Here is a 17,035-nt window from a genome sequence, read left to right on the forward strand (position 1 = left end):
GAGAGGAGAGGAGAGGAGAGGAGAGGAGAGGAGCGGGCGGTGCGGTCCGGGAGAGGAGAGGAGCGCTCCGGGAGAGGATCGGGCAGGGAGCGGAGAGCAGCGCTCGGTGCGGGCGGGCGGCGGGACCTGCGCGGCGCTGCGGCAGCCCCAGCCCCGGCCCCTCCGGGCTCTCCACGCTCCGCCCGGCACCGGGAGGCCCCTCCCGCGGCCCCGCCCGCGCCCCTCGGCCCGCCCGGCCCCCCGGTACCGCACCGGGCACCCCCAGCGGGCGGCATCACACCGGGCATCCCGGGGGGTCACCGAGCACTGAGCGCCGGGAATCCCCCAGGGGGGCACCGAGCACCGGGAGCTTCACATCAGCACCGGGGACAGGGCACAGGACACAGGGCCCCCGCAGTGGGGTCACCTCACACACAGCACTGACCCCACGGATTTCCCTCAGGCACCTCACACCGGGCACCGACCCCAAACCCTTCACATCCGTCACCTCGCCCCGGTCCCTTCCCAGCCCTGACCTTGCCCAGAGCACCCGCCTGTCACCCAGCACTGCCCCCATCGGGTCCTGCCATCCCAGGCCCTGCCGCGGCCACAGGAGCGGGACTGGACACAGCTGTGCTGGTGGTCCCTGCACTGTGCCCCCCCCCCCAGAAGGGTCCTGGGAACGCAGCTTTGGATTTGGAGTCAAAACGTCAGGAAAAAGCTGATGGGATTGAAGTGACGAGCCCGGATGGGGAGCAGAGGGCAGGGGGGGATAGTTTTGTCAGAGACTCTGGAGAATCCCTGGAGCAGGGAGGGGATCCCGAGCTGCATCACCCAAAGCCTCTGCAGAGCCCAGTTTTGCTGCAGCAAACCCCCCTCCCAGCCTTGCAGCAGCCCGGACACACATCCCAGGGACGGGCAGGGGCTCCCACCGGACACCGCCCCCAGGGAAGGTCCTGCATGGGGGTCACATCCCCCCACAGCACCAGGGGATGCCGATTGCCCCAATCGAGGGGACCCTCCCCTCGCCACCACCCTTGAAAAGGGCGGCCGAGTGTTCCCAATCGCAGGAGTCTGTATGGAATTGAAGCATCAGCCCCGTGTGGTCCTTCTGCATCCCCCCCTCCCCCCTCCCCACGGCTCGGGGGGATCCCTCTGGCTCTGCGCTATGGGAATTGCTGTGATCACGGTGTGTGAGACCCTCCGGCTGCTCCTCTGCCTCCTCGCTATTCCTGCCCGCACAGGGCTCGGGGTCAGCACAGCGAGGGGCCGGGAGTCACCAAAGCCGGCCCTGGGACCGCACCCAGCGTGGGGAACTCGAGTGAACTCGCCGTGCGGGAGGAGCGGGAGGCGATGGGAGGCGATGGGAAGAGCCCTCTCCTGGTCCTGGCTCCGCCACTGCAGCCTCTCACAGCTCATGGCCACGCCGGCATTAATTAATTAACGGCGCCTGAAGGAGCTCCAGCCTTGTCCCCGCTCCAGCATCGCTCTCCGGAGGGGAAAACAGATCCGGAGACGCCGCGGGAGGACCGGGCTCTTCCTGCCGGCTGCCGCCTCCAGCCGCGCTCTGCTGCGGGCCAGAGCAGCTGGATTTCACACCCCTGTCCCCCTGTGCTGGTGTGGCACCTGTCACCATCCTGTCCTCTCAATGGGAGATCAGATCAGGGCTGGTGAGGCAAAGGGGCCCTGGCAATGCCCACCCCCCCCGAGGTCTCCCCCTCCCCTGCTCAGCTCAGGCAGGATCTGTCTCTCCTGCCCCAGGAAAGGGATCTGCTGCTTTCCATGTCCTGAACTGCCAAGATTCCAAATGGGGAGCATTTCTGCTCACCCCAGAGAGATTCCCAATCCCTAAAACTGCTCCCAGCATCCTGCAAAACAGCAAAGATCTCAACCCAGGAGTGTTTCTACTAAGACTCCCTCCCCAGATTTTGCAGAACCACCAAGGACAGGGTAGATGCTTTGGCAGCTTGAGCCCCTCTGCTCTGGAGACAGGCCAGGAGAGATGGGGGATGTTCAGCCTAGAGAAGGCCCTGGGGAGAACTTAGAGCCCCTTCCAGTTCCTAAAGGGGCTCCAGGAGAGCTGGAGAAGGACTTTAGGATAAGGGCCTGGAGGGACAGGAGCAGGGAGAATGGCTTCAAACTGCCAGAGGGCAGAGTTAAATGGGATATTGGGAAGGAAATCTGGGCTGTGAGGGAGGTGAGGCCTTGGCACAGGCTGCCCAGAGCGGCTGTGGCTGCCCCAGCCCTGGAAATGTTTAAGGCTTGGGGCTTGGAGCAACCCAAGGGGGTTGTAGTTGGGTTAGGGGGTTAGGGGGTTGGGTAGTGCAAGGTGTCACTGAGATGAGGCTTAAGGTCCCCTCCAACCCAAACCACCACAATTCTATGGTGTGCACAGCCACCCTCCCCTCTGGCACACAGGAACAGAGGCACAGACACAGAGCAGGAGCCGACAGTACAGGAGATCACTTTATTGAATCCAATGGTGTTAGACAGACGACTGAGAAGAGACATGCCAGTTGGTGCGGGCAGTGTGGGCAGCAGGAGCTGACTTGGTGCAGGGCTGGATTTGTTTCTGTCTTTTCAGAATATCCTCAAGCCTTTTTCCTGGCTTCCTTTTTATACGTTTCTTTTAAAATTTCTTTGAAGTAAAAACAACTAATCGTGGAAAGAGTCCAGATGGTGTTTGTTTGTTCCCTATGATTGTTCCCGCAGCTATGTACAACGTGGGGCTGGGTCTCAACATCAGGTATAAAATGGAGCGAGTTTACAAACGTGGAGGGTGCAAGGAAAAAGCAAAAAACAGACAGGCGAGAGCAGTAGAAATCTGGACCAAAATCTTAAAGAGAAATTTAAAAAGTGCTATAAAACCCCTCGGCAGGAATACCATGCAGTTAAGAAACACAAAACCCAGTCAATTACACAGATAATCTAGAACAGGAATTTGTCCATTTCGACTTTTATTTAATTAAAAAAAGGTTGTTTGTTTGTGTTTTAATAGAAAAAAGCTAAAATTGTAAGGTTCAGGCCACCAGGCAGCAGCAGCTCGAGGGGGCAGGAGGGTGAGGCATTGGCATCACCCACCTCCATCCCCTCTGGGGAACTCCCAGGGACTTTGTGCACCTTTGGGGGCAACTGGCACCTCTGGAAGGGGCAGATACCCTTGTATGGGGTGACAGGCACCTTTGGGGACAACAGGCACCTTTGGGGGTGGTGGGCACCCTTGGAGGTGGCAGGAGGATGAGTCAGTGCAATCCTTGGAGCCCTTCCCTGGGGACAGAGGGGCTCAGGACACAGCCAGGGCTTGGCCCCAGACACTGGGGGAACGTGAGGTGCTGGGTGTGAGCCAGGAGGAATCCATCAGGACCTGGCCAGGTATCCCCAGCCAAGCCCCCACCATGCTGATCCCATGTCCCACCTGCTGGCAGGGCCCTTCTCCTTCCCTTGGGGATTCCTCTTGGATCACACCCCACCAGCCACTCACTCATGGGATGAGGGGCAGCCCCGATCTGGGCAGCGACAGGATAAACCTGCAGGAGCCAGGCCAGGGGATACTCAGCACTGGGGGCAGCTACAGTTTGGTCCAGGTTTGGGTGGCTCCCTGGAGGTGTCAGAAAAGCAAGCTCAGGCGAGGCTGCCCCTTGTCCCATGGGGCTCCTCAGGGCACCTGGGCACCCCAAAGGTGCATCAGTCCCTTCCCACCCTGGGCACTGCAGTCCCAAGGAGGGTGTGAGGGGCTGGAGGGGGCAGCTGGGTCCCCACTGCTGACCTCGAATGGCTGCTGGGCCGGAGTCTCATACAATCAGAAAAGAAGTCAGCACAGCACAGTCATCACAGAGTACAAAAAAAACCCAAAACCAGGGACAAGGCGCAGGGCCAGGCCCCCCAACCCACGCGGGGCGTTCCACGACAGATCTATGTACAGCGAGTCCTCAAACAGCAGCAACACAAGAGAAGGCGAACAGAGAGCCCTAACGCCCAAGCCAGCGTGGGGAGGAGATCCCGGAGATCCCCTGGGAGGGGCCGGGCTGGCCGGCCCCGGTGGCAGCAGGAGCTGTCGGACACACAGAACGGGGAGAGGTTGAGCACCATGGGGCGGCGAGGCGGGACACACCGGCCAAGAGCACCGAGGGCAGAGGGGGCAGCAGCCTCTGAGGGCACTGCAGGAGATGCCCGTTGTTCCAGAGGGGGGTGAGATGTCCCTGAAGGCCACACCAGGGGGCTGAGGCTGCCCAGTCCCCAGCCTGGCAGAGTTTGGGGACAGGGTGGGCTCGGTTGATCTGGCCCTGGGGTCACCTCTCCTCATGTGTCTCTCCAGGGCCCCCATATGAATGTGGGGGCTGAGCTGGAGGGCAGCAGGGAGAAGGGGTCCTCCAGAGCACAGGTGGGCACAGGACAGGTGTGCAGACCTGCAGGGCACCCCACAGCCATGAAGAGCACCCCACAGCCATGCGGGGCACCCCACAGCCATGCAGGGCACCCCACAGCCATGCAGGGCACCCCACAGGCCAGCAGGGAGGCTGCAGGCAGCAGTCCCAGCTTGGACAGTGCCAGCACCTTTATTCCATCCCAGCCAAGCTGGCTTTGGGGATAGAGGACACTGAAGCTGGAGCAGGCTGTGACAGCACTATCCCAAGCCCCCTGTGCCCCCTTCCTGCACGGCCAGGTATTAAGGCACCACGGCAGCACCGGGGCTGACCCTCTCCACAGAGTCTGGCCTTTTGACAATGTGGGATAAGGCCAGGAGGACACATGGCAGCCCCAGATGCCCCCAGAGCACCAACACAGACCCTGCCAGGCTGCAGGAAGGCACAGGGCCAGGGGGAGCAGGCAGCATGGGGAGCGACCCCAGGCCTATGGACCCACAGCCCCAGGCCTGGCAGCACCAAGGGGATGGGAGGCTGGTTGGGCCCCCCTCTACCAAGGGCACAGGGGCACATCCAGCTGCCCAGGGATGGGGCAGCAACAGCAGCCTCCCCATGCCCCAGTACCTCAGAGAGGGGACTCCCTGTGGCACCCCAGCCTGGTGGGAGACACGTCCCCATGCCCTGTGCCTTTGAGGAGGAGGGAGGTGCCCTGTGAAGGGCTGCTCTGGGAGCCTCCTGCTGCTGCCACCCGCCTCCACACTGGCCTCCAAGTCCCATCTCAGCCAACCTGTGTGGCCCCAAGAGGTGGGTTCAGGGACTGGAGATCTTCCAGTGAGCACCAGTTTTGTGACAGAGGTGGTTTGAGTGGTGAACCCAACAGCTGCAAAAGAAACCAAAGGGGAAGGGCACTGCTGCCAGGGAAGCAGTAGGCACCAGGCCACAGGCTCCAGGCCAGGAGAGCAAAGAACCAGAACAAAAAAAGGGACCAAAGCAAAGTCTGGACTCGGCCAAAAGAAAAGGGGAAAGGGGAAACAAAATAAAATAACCAAAGCAGGGTTTTTGGGCTGTCCTGGTCACAGCAGCTTTGTGCAGGTGGAACAGGGAATGCACAGAGAGCAGCAAAGCCACGCTCCCCTTGGCTGGCAGGGGGTGGGAGCTCCACAGTGGAGGCTCTCGTGGCTTTGCTTGGCAGGCACAGAGGGAGCCGGAGCCCCTGGTGCCTGTGTGCTCACCCTGCAGCCCTGGCTCCTCCTGTGCCCCCAGCTGTGGCCCAGGTGGCTCCTGCGGGGTCCCTGCCCCACACAGGGGCCTTCCTGCAGCTCCCGGGAATGGGGGCTCAGTCTCAGCAGTCGCCTTGGTCCCAAAGCCCAAGAGTTTGTAATAGAGACAGAAAAAACCAAGAAGAGAAACCAGGATTCTCCTACCCCCAGGGTTGGGAGGGGAGATGGCAACTCGTGCTCTTTCACAGATGAGCCGAGTTCCCCCAGGCTCCACCAGGACACACCAGAGCCCTGCTCTTCTCCTTTCCGCTTGCTCGCCAGCCCCACGCTCCTGGATGCCAAAGGAAAAGGAGAGCAGCCCAGCAGCAGCTCCCCTCCACCTGGGCTGGCACTTCTGGGCCTCACAGAGTTGACTGCAGGTCGGGGTCCACCATGGTCTCACGGTCTGGAGACTCGATGTAGTTGGCAGCTTCCTGGAGCTTGAGCAGCATGGCCATCTGTGGGGACAGGAGGAGTGACTGGGGAGGCCACTTGGCCCTCCTTGCCATCCCAAAACCTTGCTGGGAAGCTCCTTAGAGAGGAAAGCAAATCCCAGAAATGCTGCGAAATCCCTCCCTTGTGCCAGGATCCAGCCTCGGGCTGGAACGCTCAAGACTCAGTGAGCCAAAGCAGCATCAGCTGGTGTCACCTGTGGCAGCTGGTCAGCCAGCAGCCTCTCCAGGTGACGCATCAGGACATGGAGGAGCCTGTCTTGGCTCTGCAGGTGGGCACAATGCCTCGTGGAGTGCCACGTTGTGCCCTTTCACTGTGTTTCACAGGTGTGCAGTCCACCTGCCAGTGCCACCACCCTGCACTCAATGCTCCTCCTCCCAGGAGCACAAAGTGTTTCTCCATCCCAAAGTGTTTCTGCATCCCCAGATCAGGCTTTTTTACACTGAGAATTAGCTGGGAAAGCCCTGCCCTGCCCTGCCACCAGCCCCTCCCAGCCTCCCCTGTGGGCAGCGTACCAGCGGGTCCGAGTCCAGGGAGCTGGGCGTGGTGTCCTTCACAGTGCGCTCCTCGGGGGGGGACACGGCACTGTGTGGCCCCACGGTGGGCGGGGGCAGGTGGTACAGCTTGGACTGGTCCTGCTGTGCCGACGGCCAGGGCAGGGTGTCCCTCACCCACTCCACGGGGTCCTCCCAGGCTGCCTTCTGCCCGTGGACCTGCAGCAGGGAACGAGTGGCAGCCACTTCCTCACTAGGTGCCAGAGCCAGCAGTGTGGCACCCTGAGGTCCCCAGGATGTCCCACAACATCCCACACAGGGCACAAGGACTGACAGAGATGTCACTGCAGCCACAATCCCAGTGCTGTCTCCTCTCCCCCCACCCCGACCCGTCAGTGTGTCTCTGAACTGGTTTGCATTCCCATGTGCCAGCAGCCCTGGCTACCTTGAGTCCATCCTTGGCCCCCTCCTGCAGGTAAGGGATGATGGAGTTGTTCCACAGGTCGATGAACCAGGTCCGGAAATCCTCAATTCCAATAGGGCAGGACAGAAAGAAGCAGGGACCTGTGGGGGAAGGCAGGCAGTGGAAATGGGAGCTGGGTCCCCCTCCTCCTGTCACTGGGCCCAAGGCTCACAGCACTGAGGTGGGCATACCTGGCTGGCAAGGTGCCCTTGGGAACAGTGACTAGGCACCATCCACCTGCACAGCAGGCAGACAGCACCTCCCAGGCAAAGAAGGGGGCTGCCAAGTTCAATCTATCCCCCAAAAGCCTGGTGAGGCATAGGGGATCCACCTGGGAAAACACAGCTCCTCCATGCCCAGCAAAGGGTGCTGGAAGGACTCGCTGCCTTTGGTTGACTCCCCTAGTGACAGCTCCCCAAAGGAACAAAGACCACCCAGAGAAGAGCAAGGCTTCTCTGCATCACCCACCAGCTGTGGGTTGTAGAACTGGGAGACACAGGGAACACATCAGCCTCCCTGAGCTCCTCTGGGAGGGTTTGGTCCCAGTCCCCAGGGCTCCTCTCAGCCCAGGGCAGAGCAGGGTGAGGCAAGGCCGTACCGATGAGGAAGTCGGATGTGCTGTGTTTTTCCAGAAAGGTGTGCAAATGGTACCAGAGCTTGGGCACCCAGTCCAGCACCCGCAGCAGCTCCTCCTTGTTGGCGTTGATGTCTGTGTCCGACTCCAGCAGCTTCCGCCGCAGGTAGCGCACCAGGAAGCCATTGGCCGGCTCCACGTTGTTGGAGAAGGTCAGCATCCTGGGGAAGGACTCCAGTGGTCAGGACTGGGTCTGAACACAAGCTGCCCTGCTCCCCAACACTCTTGGGGTCCTCCTTGCATCCCCACCCTGCATTTGCCTGAGGATGGAGAATATCAGGTTCTTCTGGGATGGGAGGGACAGGCTTGGGGCTCAGTTCTAGTCAGGGTTCTCAGTCATAGGATGGGACCAGAGAAATGCCCAGGTGCAAGTGATGGCTTCTGTTCCCCCCAGCCTCACAAGGCTGTACAATTGTACAACCCCAGGGATGTACAATTCCTACCTGAAGCTGAGATGGAGGCCGTGGTTTGGGGTCATCTTCACAGGCTGGTTGGTAGTGCCAATGATATAGGGGCTGAGTGAGTGACAGAGAGACAAGATTCATAAGAAAAAGCCTCAGAGTCACCCCTGCCCAAGTCAGAGCTGATCTGGGCAGAGCAGACATGTGCAGCCTCATCCCCACAGTCCAACAACCTCGGTGGGAACAGCAGAGAGGATGTACATGCCATGGGGCTGCACTGCAGGGGTGCAGAGGGGCTCTCACCATTTGTGGTACTTGCAGGTGAGTGCACCGTTGACGAGCTCGCTGATGGAGCCCGCCTCACTGAGGTCATCCAGGAGGATCACCAGCGGCACGTCCGCCGTGCCCGTCTCCCGGTCGATCTGGTTGGCCAGGTTGGACAGGTACAGCTGTAGGTCCTGGGACAAACAGGCCAGGTGTCACGTGTGGGACCACAGCACCACTGTGTCCACGGGGACACTGCTGTGTGCCCTCACCTTGCAGGACTGCTGGTGCATGTTGAAGGTGCTGACGATGCCCTCAGTGACGTCCCGACCCGAGCGCTCCACCAGGTACTCGGCCAGGCGGTTGGTCAGGTAGGTCTTGCCAGTGCCACTGGGCCCCGAGAGGATGAGGCGGCGGTGCTTCAGCAGGAGGCTGATGTAGTGCTGCATCATGGGCTTGGGGATGAGTGTTTCGAACACCAGACTGTCCACACACTTCTCTTTCAAGCCTGCGGGCAGGGGAGGGCTGAGGGTCCCCACTCACATCCCGCAATACCCCGAGACAGCAGGGACATGGCACAGCCATGGAGCCTCTCTGCCACACTGACCTTTGAGTGTCACAACGACGCTGGTCAGGCCCCGGCGGCACAGGGGCAGCTCCGGGGGCTCCGTGTCCAGCACCCGCTTGATGTGGCTGATGCTGTAGCCATAGACAGACTCGGTGCTGAGCCCCAGCGTGGATGCAGGATCCATCTTGGTGATGTAATCCTACATGGAGAAGGACAGGGCTGTCAGTGCCCTAGAGGGCTGGGGAGAACCTGGGCCAGGGAATAGCAGGCCTGGTGGAGCAGTGTCAAAGGATGGCTCTCTGAAGAGTGCTCTTCATGCTCCTACCTTGAAGACCTGGCAGACAGCCTCATCCAGCATCTTCCAGTCTACCTTCCCGCTCACCTTGGTCCACCCCAAGAAAAACTCCTGCTGCTTGAGGTCCTAGGAAGCAAGGCAGAAGTGTGCAGTGCTGCAGCACCACACCCAGCCCCAAGAGGTATCCTTTGCCCCCAGACAGCCCACACTTACCCCCTTGATGATGTGCTGGGGTGGCATGCGCACCACAATCCGCAGCGTCAGCTCATCCTTCTGGGCACCAGCGCTGACGGCATCCATGGGGGACACGTCTGGGGATGGAGCAGTGAGGCTGTGCTGGCCAGAGCTGAGCCACCAGGCCTGGCTGTGCCCAGCTGGGGCACATCCTGCTGTGGCTGACAGCAGCACCAGACAGATCCCCTGCTCACACTCCAAGTGAGCAGCAGCATGTTGCCACCACACACACACTCCTCCCTATCCCAGCCCTTCCCATCTGCCAGCAGCTCTATCACCCCTACCTGCATCCCCCAGGCTGGGGCTGAAGGCGTGGCCAAGGGTGAGACCCAAGGAGCGCCGTGGTGAAGAGGAGGCCGATGTGCTCGTGATATGGCTGGGAACAGAACCTGGCACTGCTGAGGGCCCTGGGGCCACCTTGAGACGGTCGTTCTCAGCCTTCAGGAGATCCACCTCCAGCTGGGGCAGAACAAGGCAGGGCACAGGGTAAGGAGCTGTACGCCAGCAGCACCCTGGGGTGCAGCACAGTGGTGAGGTGCAGGGACTGTGGGCACACTGGTACTGAGAGCAGACAGGCCAGGGTCCTCACCTGCATGTTGTGCATGGTCTCCCGCAGCTGCTCCAGCTGGTGGGCTGAGTTTAGGGCCTCTAGGCGGATGTCTGTCAGCTTCATCTCCTTCTCCCACAGCTCTGAGCGCAGCTCTGACACCTCCTTCTTCTCGGGCTCGCCCTCACTGTGGGCCTGGAAGAGCCTGGGCCAAGGGAGAGACCAGGTGTCACAGGTGTCTCTGGCAGGAGCCTGCAGCCCCTGGCACTGACCCTCCCTGGCCCCACGTACTCAGCCGTGTCGATGCCCACTGAGGAGGATGTGGAGGACTTGATGGAGGGGGAGGCAGTCTCTGTGGTGCCGTGCTGTAGCTTGGGAGAGGAGGGGGCTGACGAGTCTGGCGTGGCAATCTCCTCAATGTCCGAGTAGGACGAGGCTGATTTGGGGCCCTTCTTGATGCTGAAGGCCTTATTGAAGGAACTGCGCAGCTACAGGAGAGGGAAATGTTCTTGTTAGAGACAATCCCAAGTGCAGCCTTGCAAGCAGAGACCTGGCCTGGTCCTGCCCTGTCTGTCCAGGACCCACAGATGGTCTCAGCTGGAACCAGTACAGCCACACCCATCACAGAGGCAGCACCACCACCATGCTGGGGAAGGCTGCAGCCTAACCCTGCTCTGCTGGCACAGAGAACAGATGGGGTGCACAGCCCTTTGGGGCTCACCCAGCCCAGACTCACCCAGCCCAGACAGCACCAGAGCCCCTAGGAGTGGGACTCGTGTCCTGGTCAGGATGCCTTCCAGCCCTGCTCCCCCCACCAACACCTACACCAGGCTGTTCAGGCCTGGCACCAGCATCCTGGTCCATCAGGAAGGGCCAATCCATTCCCACGTTCACCCCACCACAGGCATTTCACAAGAGGCCTTTATTTACAGGGATGTCCCTCGCTCAGAGCCAGGGTCCTGCCCCACACCTTCCTCTGCCCCACAGATGCTGCTGGAAGCACAGAGGGGCAGCCAGCCCTCCAAAGAGCATGCTGGTGTGTCATCCAACATGCAGCATGCACACAGCACACACGGAGCAGCAGGTGGGTGAGCAGTGGGCTGGGGCCAGGGCTGGGGATGGATCAAACTGGACCCAAACTGGGTCCCATCAGCCAGTGGGAGAGCAGCAGGACAGGCACCCCGGGCTCACAACATGTGCCCTGGAGTGCCAGGGCCTGCTCCAAGGGAAGGTGGGAGAATGAAAAGATGGAGAACACGCAGGATCTATCCAAACCCCCATAGGCACCAGCAGACTGCTCTAGAGTGTCCCCAAGAGCAAAAGCATTGCATTTCAGTGCAAACACAGTAGGTATTCAGCTCTGCTGATGGTGGAAGCAGGGAAGCAGTGAGACCTATGTGGGTGCTGGCAGGGAGAGAGCCACCTGAGACCACATCAGGCAGCCCTGGAGAGGCAGAGATGGGCAGTGCACCCCAGTGCCCTCAGTGACACTGCAGGGCTGCACCGAGGTCCCCATCCCAAAAGATCCAGTTACAGGAGGTCAGGAGAGTGCCTGCCTTCCCCAGGCAAGAAGGGGACTGTTCCCATCCATGGGACAGGTCTCATCTGAGCCTTTCCTGCTGCCTCTGGCAGTTCAACCCCCTCCTTTGTGGGTGCATATTTATCCTTAAGGAAGGATAGCAGCCCGGGGACCCAGGATGGCCTGTGCTGGGGTTAGTGCCAGTGGGATGGATGGGATGGGGAGTGTATGAGCACCATCCTATGAAATGGAGCAAGGGCCCTGGCTGGGCACAGCATGTGGTGGATCAGACAGCGTGGGACTTACCTCGTACACCTGGAAAAAAAGGGTTGAAGTCAGCATAGGGGGAGAGAAACAGAACAAAGCAAGACTTAATCACACATCCAGCTCAGAGCTGCCTGCTGCAGGGAAGGGCTGCCCAGCTGAGGTGCCAGCCCTCCACACCATCAGAGCCTGCGTGTGCAGGGGGGACACATGGGGGAATACACAAGGAAGCAGCATGCAGGGCCAGGGCTGGGAAATTCCTGAAGGGGCTGGAGAAGTCCCAGATGACAATTCAAGACACAAATCCACGGCAGTTACACTCTTCACCAATGCTGTCCCCAGGGGACACGGAGCACCAACACTACAAGGCCAAGGCAGACCAAGAGCAGCTGGTTTGTGGGGCTGACCCTGAGCAGACCCTGCCAGTGGCTCCCCAAGCCCCACTTCTCCTGCCAGTGCCCCATCCAACCCACCCAGCTCTTTTTCTTCTTCTTCTTGGCATCAGCGTCCTTGCTGCTGCCGATGCTGGAGTGGCTGGTGATGCTGTTGAGGCTGGAGATGCTGTCAGAGGAGTTCTGCCGCTTGATGCGCAGCTCTGCTGTTTCCCAGAGAAGCAGGAGAGATTGGGAAAGGAGGGATCAACCACCTGCAACTGTCCCAATGCCAGAGCACCCTATTGTTCCCCCTCCCTACACCCAATCCCTCCTCCTACCCAACCCCTTCTGGGCTCTTGGAGCCACCTTGTAACAATGACATGGGGGGTTCAGACACCACATGGGCACTGCCAGAGAGATGCCCAGGGCACACATCACCCTGCTGCTGTCCCAGGCCATCTCCCTGACAGTCCCTTCCACTCACATTGGGGTTTCGGGGCTAGAAAGAGCCCTTGTGGGAATAAAGTCAAGATCAGCAGGCAAAACTGGTTGTTGGCAAAGGGCCTGGCAAGGAGGTGTCCCAAGACTGACAAACAACCATTCCCCTACATGCCAGCTCTGTGACCTCCCCTGGTGACAGCTCTGGCTGTCCATCCCTGGCACCAGATGCTCAAGGATCCCCAGTGGGGAAAAACTGCTGCCCAGGGCACCCTGCCTCCAGATGAACTTCCCCCATGAGAGGGTGTGTCCTGGGGCCCTATGCCAGTCCCAGCAGGAGCATCCCAGCTCAGGAAGGGTGGGAGAATCATGCCTTACCTTTGGGAGTGACATCAGTGCCATTTAGAGCCCCCTGGATCACAGCCTGGGCCTCTGAGTTCTTCTTCTTCAGGAAGTCAATGGTCTCTCGCAGGTCCAGCAGCTCTGTGTCCTGGGGCAGGAGAGTTGGGAGCCATGGAGTGCATCCCAGTGGTGGAGAGCCCACCCCAAGAGCACTCCTGGGGCAATCACCCGAGTCCAGCCCCACAAACCCCACTGAGCACCGTGATAGACCCACCTTCTCCTCGGCGGTCTCAGCCAGGTGCCGCAGGCGGGATGTCATGCTCACCAGGCTCTGCTCAAAGGCTGCCACCAGGTTGGCCTGGGAGAATTGGAGAGAAACAGGTGAGTCCCCACATTTGGGTGAAAAACCATGGACCCACTGCCAGGTGTGGGATGCAAAAGGGGAAATCAGGGCTTCCATGGGCACATCCAGCAGCAGCCTCACACCTTGCACAGACAGAGTGGGGTGCCCCACAGGGGCTCCCATGGGGACTCACATTAGCAGACAGCTGGGATGTCAGCGTGGCCACCTTCTCCTGTGAGGACTCCAGCTCGCGGCGCAGCTTGCGGATTTGCTGTGGGGAGAGAGTGGAGAGATGAGAGGGGCCAGGCACTCACCCTCACTGGGGACAGGGACAGGAGTGAGCAGAGGGTGTGGGCTCACCTCAGACTGCATCTTCTCCTCAGCCTGGCAGCGTGAGAGCAGAGAGGACAGACAGAGGCAGGCAGTCAGGGGGGCAGCGAGGCACAGACAGGCTCGGCGCCAGACAGAGGCATGCGCAGAGCCCTCCCCAGTCCCACCCAGACCCCCCAGCCATGCACAAAGAAGCGCAGCAGGGAAGCAGCTCTTACAGAGGAGTAGGTGGAGGACGCGCTGGAGGCCAGGGACAGCACCGATCCATGAACTGCAACACAGGAAAACCCGAGGTGTCAGGGTGGCCTGGAGAGCAGCACCCAGGGGCTACAGGTCAGGGCACTGGTGGCCACTGGGCTCTCAGAGTTGGAGGGCTCTGAGGTGGCCTGGGGAAGGTACAGGGTGGGGTGGCAGCTGCTCAGCACTGCCCGTTTCTCAGTGTGTGCCTGGTGGCCTCTCTGGACACACAGTAGGGAATACCCTCCACCTGCATGCTCCTCTCTGGGGAACCTGGGGGCTCTGCTGCCCTCCCTGTCTGCTTGGATCCCCTCCTCCCCAGTGTCACAGCAGCCTGGGGGCAACCCAAAGACACTGAATACCCATGGGAGTCAGGGCAGACCCAGGGCTGATGCCAGCACAGAGCCCAACACACCCCTCAGCGTTGTTATCCCTGGTGCCAAGAATAGGCACAACCCATCCTACAATGCAGCAGCACCAGTAGGAAGGGACAAGGGTGCAGGGAGCCCCACCAACCCTCTGCAGCCTCCTCTGCCTGGGCAGGAGTGCAGCACACTCTCACCATCGTCCACAGGGTCCCGGAAAGAGCCCGAGCGGATCATGCCCTTGGGCTTGTCAGCCAGGGAGAGGGTGCTGCCCATCTGGGAGGTGCTGTACAGCTCGAAGGTGGAGTCGTGGGTGGGGATGCTGTTGGAGCGGGTGATCCGTGGGGCTGTGGTGGAAGTGGGGCTCACTGCAAGGAAAAAGCGAGGAGGAGGCAGGGTCAGAGTCACGCTGGGGACCTGGCACCAGGATGGGGAAGCAGGACTGGGAGCCATCCACGAGAGCTGTGATGCAGTGAGGAAGCAGGGATTGTGGTCCCAAAGCAGGGAGAGGGCAGGGTAAGCTAAAAGGCAGGTTGATGCTGGGAAGACCTGGACACCAGCACCAAGGTCATCACAGGGCTGAAAAACAAATCCATTGCCCCAGGGTCAAGTGGGTACCACTGTGCCACGGCCCAACACTTGCAGGTGCAGGAGTGGAGCCTGCTGCCCCAACCTGTCTGCCTGGACCCTCCAAACACTCCAGGAACATGCAGGTCCTGGTCAGATCAGGGCAGGGCTTACCCCTTGCCCTGCCAGGCACCCCCAGAGGAGCAATTATGGCCTGAGGCCCAAAGGTGGACAAGATGCCCTGAAACAGAGGTGATGGAGATCCCTGGCTGCAATCCAGCACCTGAAGCACCAGGTCCTGGTGTTGGTGGTGTCGAGGAGACAAAGCAGCGCGCAGGGGAGCACCAGCACATCATGCAGGGAGCACGGGGAGCAGGAGGGAGGGAAGGGGCCGGCAGCGGAGGGCACTGACCAATGCTGGTGAGAGGACCCTTCCCGACCAGCGCCATGGGGAGGGCGGGGGGCGAGGGCAGCTCCTGCTGCTCGTCCGACTCGGGGAGCCCGCTGACTGCGTGTGAGTGGCGCCGCTCCTTGGCCTCCTCCTGGGAGTGGAGCTGGTACCTGGGGAGCCGCAGACAGCACGGTAAGACCGACCAGCACCGTCCAGCTCCTGCCCACAGCACTGCAGCCCAGCTTCCCTTGAGCAGGGGCACTGCCCTGGAAAGTGCAACCCCCCCTTCCCGCCCCAGCACCATCCAAAAGTGATTTGGGCTCTTTTACCTCAACCCCTTCTTGGGCAACGTGTTCCTGTCGCGGTTGGCACTGGAAGGGAAGGAAAGATCAGTGACATCCCTGCACAGACTAGGGAAGGAACCATGGGGGATTTAGCTGCAGGAACAGGGAGCTTTTCCCTAGAAATGTAGCAGGAAGAGACTCTGAAGCAGGCAAAGGACATGGCAGAACAGCGGGGAGCGATGTGAGCCCATGAAGGTGCTGCTGCAGCCCACCAACCTCCTTCTAGCCATACCTGTCCAGATGTGTGAGCCGGGGGCTCCCGCTCCAACCCCGCTCTGCTGCCTCTTCTTCTTCCTCTTCCTCCTCTGTGCTGCCAGGGGGTGCAGCAGCAGGGGTGGGGGTGGTGGTGCTGCCCCCTGAAAAGGCACTGGGCAGGCTCATTGGCATCTGCAGGGATTCCATGCTGCGGTGAAGGCCGGAGAGCTTGGGATACATCCTGCCCTCCTTGGGGACACTGAAGCCACCCATGAGCTCCAGACCCTGGGAGAAGCTGGCCGAGTTGATGTTGAGGATGGGGGCAGGGCTGGGGGTGAAGCAGGGTGTTAGGTGCCCGCCGGCCGGGTGCAGGTCCTGGAGCTTGGCAGTGTGTGGGGTGTGCACCTCGCTGGAGGAGGGCAAGTCCAGGCTGTTGGAGTTGACCTTGTCCAAGTTGGCCAGCGAGGGAGGCTTCACATAAGTCTTGGCAGCCGCTCTGGAGGGAGGAAATAGGTAAGGAAACAGATGAGACTCAGATACTGGTGCTGGGCACAGCCACGTCAGGCACCTGCTGCCCTTGGAGGAGGAAGGACCATACCTGAGAGGTGTAGGGGGCAGCTCAGCCACCTTGGCTGCTGGCGGGAGGTTGGCCTGGGCTTTTGGGGTGCTCTCAGGTGAGCTGGCACTCTTCAGGGTGCTGCATTCAGAGTCAAGCGCCACTGCCTTTGCCTTGGCCTTCTCCTTCTCACGGTCTGTCTGGTTCACAGGGGCCGGTGTGCCACGGCCAGTGCCAACCTTGGATGGCTCTTTGAGCCTCGACACGGAGATGCCACCCTTGGTGCTCAGCAGGCTGGGGTCAATGCTGCTGCTGACCGGGCGAGCTGCGCTGCGGCCCCCAGTCACACTCATGGAGCTGGACTTGGCCGGCCGGGGCAGGCTGCGGTACTGGATGTTGGAGCGAGCCCCTGGCGCCAGGAACCCAGGCTCGGGTGCATTGGAGACATCGAGGCTTGTTTTCCTTCCACTGACTGGCTTAACAGGGATGCCAGAGCTCTTCTGGATCTTGCCGAGCGTGGCCGAGCCCCCAGCCTGCATGACAGTGGCCGTGCCAGTGGCAGGAGCTGGTTTCTTGTAGCCAAAAGAGCTGGAGGATGAGGGCCGTGCCAGCCCTGATGGTGGTTTCTTGGCGTCCGTGGTGCGGTCACGGCCGGCGTCGGAGGAGGAGCGCTGCAGGCCCGTGTTCTTCACTGACAGTTTGCTCTTGTCAGTGACTTTGGTCTCTGGCTTGCCTGGTGGCAAGAAAGGACAGGTTAGTGTCCCTGGAGGCTTTGGGGATGTTTGGAAGTGAACAAGCCCAGACAGGATGTGGGC

At 60.7% G+C, this 17,035-nt stretch overlaps 1 protein-coding gene across 1 annotated transcript in view; it reads right to left on the minus strand.

Moving 5' to 3' along the window:
• Positions 1–5,671: 5,671 nt before the first annotated feature.
• Positions 5,672–17,035, minus strand: part of NAV1 (neuron navigator 1) — a gene marked incomplete at its 5' end in the record, with an annotated part of 53,840 nt that continues 42,476 nt past the window's right edge. The window contains 25 exons of the mRNA XM_083878285.1: positions 5,672–6,060; positions 6,571–6,768; positions 6,995–7,113; positions 7,611–7,807; positions 8,090–8,161; positions 8,351–8,505; positions 8,584–8,819; positions 8,919–9,078; positions 9,205–9,300; positions 9,388–9,485; positions 9,693–9,867; positions 9,998–10,207; positions 10,246–10,443; positions 11,781–11,789; positions 12,212–12,333; positions 12,929–13,040; positions 13,167–13,250; positions 13,429–13,506; positions 13,596–13,619; positions 13,784–13,836; positions 14,365–14,535; positions 15,147–15,295; positions 15,455–15,496; positions 15,702–16,160; positions 16,263–16,953. Coding sequence (XP_083734411.1) covers positions 5,965–6,060; positions 6,571–6,768; positions 6,995–7,113; positions 7,611–7,807; positions 8,090–8,161; positions 8,351–8,505; positions 8,584–8,819; positions 8,919–9,078; positions 9,205–9,300; positions 9,388–9,485; positions 9,693–9,867; positions 9,998–10,207; positions 10,246–10,443; positions 11,781–11,789; positions 12,212–12,333; positions 12,929–13,040; positions 13,167–13,250; positions 13,429–13,506; positions 13,596–13,619; positions 13,784–13,836; positions 14,365–14,535; positions 15,147–15,295; positions 15,455–15,496; positions 15,702–16,160; positions 16,263–16,953 — 4,004 coding nt within the window. The 3' untranslated portion in view covers positions 5,672–5,964. The remainder of the gene's footprint in view (positions 6,061–6,570; positions 6,769–6,994; positions 7,114–7,610; positions 7,808–8,089; positions 8,162–8,350; positions 8,506–8,583; positions 8,820–8,918; positions 9,079–9,204; positions 9,301–9,387; positions 9,486–9,692; positions 9,868–9,997; positions 10,208–10,245; positions 10,444–11,780; positions 11,790–12,211; positions 12,334–12,928; positions 13,041–13,166; positions 13,251–13,428; positions 13,507–13,595; positions 13,620–13,783; positions 13,837–14,364; positions 14,536–15,146; positions 15,296–15,454; positions 15,497–15,701; positions 16,161–16,262; positions 16,954–17,035) is intronic.

The sequence above is a fragment of the Zosterops lateralis genome, assembly GCF_965231275.1.
Source record: "Zosterops lateralis genome assembly, chromosome: 26".
In the NCBI taxonomy this organism is placed as follows: Eukaryota; Metazoa; Chordata; class Aves; order Passeriformes; family Zosteropidae; genus Zosterops; species Zosterops lateralis.